Genomic DNA, 4,328 nt, shown 5'->3' with positions numbered 1-4,328 from the left:
GAAATTCCCACTCTGTTTTATTCTCTCGCACCAATTTCAGACGTTCGCTAGCACACGCCGTCATTGGTGACGTGAACTTTTCTGGCGATCCTAACAGCAGATACGCACTCCCAATCTTAATTTCGTTATTTGCACTTGTAGTTAGGTGGTTGTTACGTCTGTGACCGTTTCCAATATTTCTGCGTCGCTCTTTCCATTTGGCCACTTTGAGTTTGCCCATGGATACTCGCGTTGTTATTTACAAGAACACAGGTTAACTGTTTTTTTCTTATGTCCGTTTCTACACGCACGATCTCATGTATATGCGCTTAAAAGCTGCCTTATTCAGTCAAGTCGCTTTAGTGTTGTCCAGCAACAGAGGGCTTACCACTGTGGGTGAAATAACGACAGGAAGCACGCAATATGTCTTCAATGGAGACGTGACTGAACGTCAAGAATTCGTCTACTCATGATGCCCTTCTCGGAATCACATGAGTTGACGAAGAAACTTTACTCGCCGAGGTCATTCTGACGATGTGTTGTGACCTTCAACCATCTTTTGCGAACTGTTTCTTGCACGTGTTTATCCCATAGGCGTTTAGCCAGTAACAAGGTAAAGATCCTGAAAATCAGCGGTTCCGGCTCACTGAAGTGACACGGGCCGGTCACCTTGCTTGCAGCTCACAACTTCCCAAGTTGAGCATCAATCCTTATTGATCTGTAGACCTTAATTGATGGGGTATTTTCACGAATAACTTGCTCAGGTGATCAAGAGTCCTACTATTTGAGCGTATTCACTTGACTTCAATTAGAACCGAGTCGAGAGAACTCGTGCGTGAAAATTCTACATGATCCTACCGATTTTCAGTGTGTCTGATGATCCGCTTATGTTGGTTTTGCTTCGGACTGATTGCTTTCTACTGATCAGTTTCTGTTTTCGCTAAGGGGAAGTGTTTTTTAACAACAAAAATGCATGACGGAAAAATTTGGAAAAGATGGCTGCTATAGATTTGTTTTAAACGGCCCTGATTCATTCAAATTTTTTGAACTTTTCATAATTTCTTCTAACAAAATATGGTATTCTTCACAGGAAACGGGTGACAAGAACGTAGGTTTCATACTGGGTGATGACGTAGCCCTCCCTGTGCCATGCGTGCGGTATCGCCAGCGCATGCTACTTGCCTCTTTCGCTCTATTAGTTGCACTTCGCTGTGTGGATGGATGTGCCGCTCGAATTGCTCTCTGTTCTGCCTGTGCATTTGTTTCCTCCTGTGTGTTCTAGCCTTAAGCAGGTTATTTGCACTTTGCATGTCTTTTTAACCCCGGTTCTTAAGTACAAGAGCCTTCCAAGCTTGCAAGATACTTTTCCACCCTCCATGTTAATTTTGCACTGCTGTCGATTCCAACCTACGAACCTTTATTGTGTAGTCGGCCAGTACGCATTGTGCACCACAGATATGGGAAAAAATCCCACGTATCTGTATGGAGTACATTGTAGGGGTTATGACCAAAATACGTGAATTGTATTCAGTGGAAAGCTTCTGCTATCCATAGATTGATAGTTTGCATTTTTGTTAGTCACACGGTCAAACACTTTCCCAGTTCGGAAGTATACTAACCATGTCGTATTCACTAGCACTCGCCTCCAGCTGAATATTCAAAGTTGGCGTGTTTTTCAATTCGCTTTCAATTCGTTGAATGTCGACCACTGTTGATGGTTTGGCTCCTGTGGAAAAGGTTGTCAGAGGTAGTAGAAAGAGTACCATGATATTTGTAAAGTAGTACGAGGTGTGTACACATCCTCTGGTTGGTGTGGATGAAACTCTAGGGAGATTTTTGTAGATCTAGTGTTGTCGCTGAGTGTTGTTCCTCCTGAGTTTAATTCAGCAGCGGTATAGGTTAGATTTGCAACGTGTTCCATGCATGATTTCCAGTTTGTTACCCCACCCTTTGCACAATTATTGAATGTCTGCATAAGTGTTTGTTTCGGAGAAATCGAAAAAACAGCGGTCTTAATCGTTTGTTACATGGAAATTGGAATATTGCATGGACATTTTGCTTAGAATTGTCGCTGCGTGCTGCTATGCCAGTTAACCAGCGCACACTGTGATTTTGTGAGCCAGCTTTTGGCTCTCTTAGTTGCTTTTGCCACGTTATGACCATGCGCAGGTCCCCTTTTTTGCCTCTCCAGGCTTTCCCTCGTTTCGATTATGCATACATTGTTGGATGGATTTTCCATCCCCTTCTGACCGTGCTCATACAAATTCCAGTTGATCGTTAAGTGGGTTACCTTTCCATCGATTGTACAGAGGATCATCACGTTTGTGCGACAGCTACTCAATCAATTGTAAATTTGCTTTAAACCACAAATACCTCTCTGAGATGCTTTTGGTGGCGTTCGTTTCTGTGATTGGATAGCATGCTGTAACGTACACCATCTGTTATCTGTTTAATAGGCGTTCAGCCACGAATTCCTTTCCTCCCCACTTGACAGTCCCAATCCTCGTATAAATCATGAAACTGATTGGCTCCTCGTTAGGCATTCGAAACGACAAATGTGATCACATTGGAGAAGAACGAAAACTGCGTACCTTGCGATGTCAGGCATAGCCAGCCGGTTGTGTTCTCAAGGGGCCGTCAGTTGGAACCACTATTCGTGGTAACAGCATGCAGTTTACGGGGACTAAGCAATAGACTCATCAAAAAGTGTTTGCCCACTAGAAGTTTTACAAATGGCTCTTATCCATATTCTTCTCCCCCATAAACTCTTATCACATGTCTGTGGGTGTTTCAAACAACCAGAGTGAGACTGTGGCCCAGTCTATTGTGCGCCCGTTTATTCTGTTGACTGGTAACTTCGTAAAGCTGTACAGTAGTGTGTACAGTAATGCTCTCAAGAGGGACCACTACCTAGGTACTTGGATCTCCTGAAGAGAGAACTTTCCTCTGAAAGGATCTCACCTAGATTATGACCGACAGGACAGGGCTTCCTAGAAAAGTTATCCTTGTTTAGTAGGATCTACTCTAGTGATATCTGTTCAATCATTTCTGATACACTCCGTACTCCACAACGTACAACTTCTGTTCCAGCTCAAGCTTTTATCGCCATACTCAAATACACATGTTCCAGCTGCCTTTAACCGTATAAACCGTAGTCTGGTCCATCCTAATAAACAGGTTTTGGTAAACAAACTTTGATAAGCTGCATGTTCTTTGCTATCACTTAATCAATCAGTGCCAGATTTTCGGTCAGTGACCTCAGTCAGGGTTTGATTTGTGCAGAAATTTGTGACAGTTTCACTAACCTATGAACTGCTCATACCGCTCAGTTCTCCATATTGTGTGGTGAACTACAAATCATTTGGATTGACTTTTCTGTAATGTCCCCATATCTGCCCTTTTCTTGTCACCCAAAGGCGCTGATTCAGCCATTGAACGAAGCCCAGGTTGAGGCGCTCAAGCGTGCATTTACCAAAGTTGCCGGTGTAGATGGAGAGATCGATAGCGAAGAGCTGCGTGATATTTTGAATGTAGCCTTCACCAGAGGTGAGTAGTATTCATTCACTAAAATAATGTATTCCAAGTGAATTGGAGCCAGGGCCTTCTCGTGTGGCGTGTGGGTAACGACACATTTTTCCAATGTTCAGGGAAACATCTGAGTTGTTTGATACGACGGCATAATCCTATTGCGTTCCTCAAGCACTATCATTTGCACATTATTCTGGTTTTAACGGGAGGCTCGACTGACATATCGAATGCCGTGCCAAATGAAACATCAGGTGACTTAGTGCAACACATACAGTCGCTTAGGAACATGATCGACAAGAGATTCAGCTGGGTTCCCGGTGAGTTTCCCGTCAGGTGATAGGTCATGAATGCTCGTGGTCTGAATTTCAAGTGTAATTTACACTGGTTCATACGATTGGCCAGGTAGTCATCCTAAAGACATGAGATTCGCGTGAAAAGAACATTTGCAAGTACAGCGAGATTCCTCAATTGGGAAAACCCACTGAGTGAACCAAAATTTCCGTGAACGCGTGTGGGTGTTCTTTCTTCAGAGGGTTTTGTGGATAGAAATCCGAACATCTGGTAGCAATGCTACCAGGTATGCTAAGCCCACCTGACTTGATGGCACACAGGTATATAGGAAGCGAATTTATCAGTTTACCAAGTCCTTCACTTTATACGGGGTTTGGCGGCTGACATTCGCACCATGTTATATCTACGTTGCAAATAGGGAAAGTTCCATGACAGTTATGCGTCTCTTTCTTCTGAATACTTGGTTATTTTGCTAGACATCAGGGGTTCTCTATTGGGAATTTCTCCATTTGTATAATTTCTTTTATACG

The 4,328-nt window shown here is 43.3% G+C and overlaps 1 protein-coding gene across 1 annotated transcript in view; it reads left to right on the top strand.

Moving 5' to 3' along the window:
• T265_05949 (hypothetical protein) overlaps window positions 1-4,328 on the top strand; it is a gene marked incomplete at both ends in the record, with an annotated part of 83,200 nt that overhangs the window by 60,191 nt on the left and 18,681 nt on the right. The window contains one exon of the mRNA XM_009171096.1: window positions 3,396-3,525. Coding sequence (XP_009169360.1) covers window positions 3,396-3,525 — 130 coding nt within the window. The remainder of the gene's footprint in view (window positions 1-3,395; window positions 3,526-4,328) is intronic.

Source organism: Opisthorchis viverrini (assembly GCF_000715545.1).
Source record: "Opisthorchis viverrini unplaced genomic scaffold opera_v5_118, whole genome shotgun sequence".
Lineage (NCBI taxonomy): Eukaryota > Metazoa > Platyhelminthes > Trematoda > Opisthorchiida > Opisthorchiidae > Opisthorchis > Opisthorchis viverrini.
This window is presented reverse-complemented; position numbering and strand designations above follow the sequence as displayed.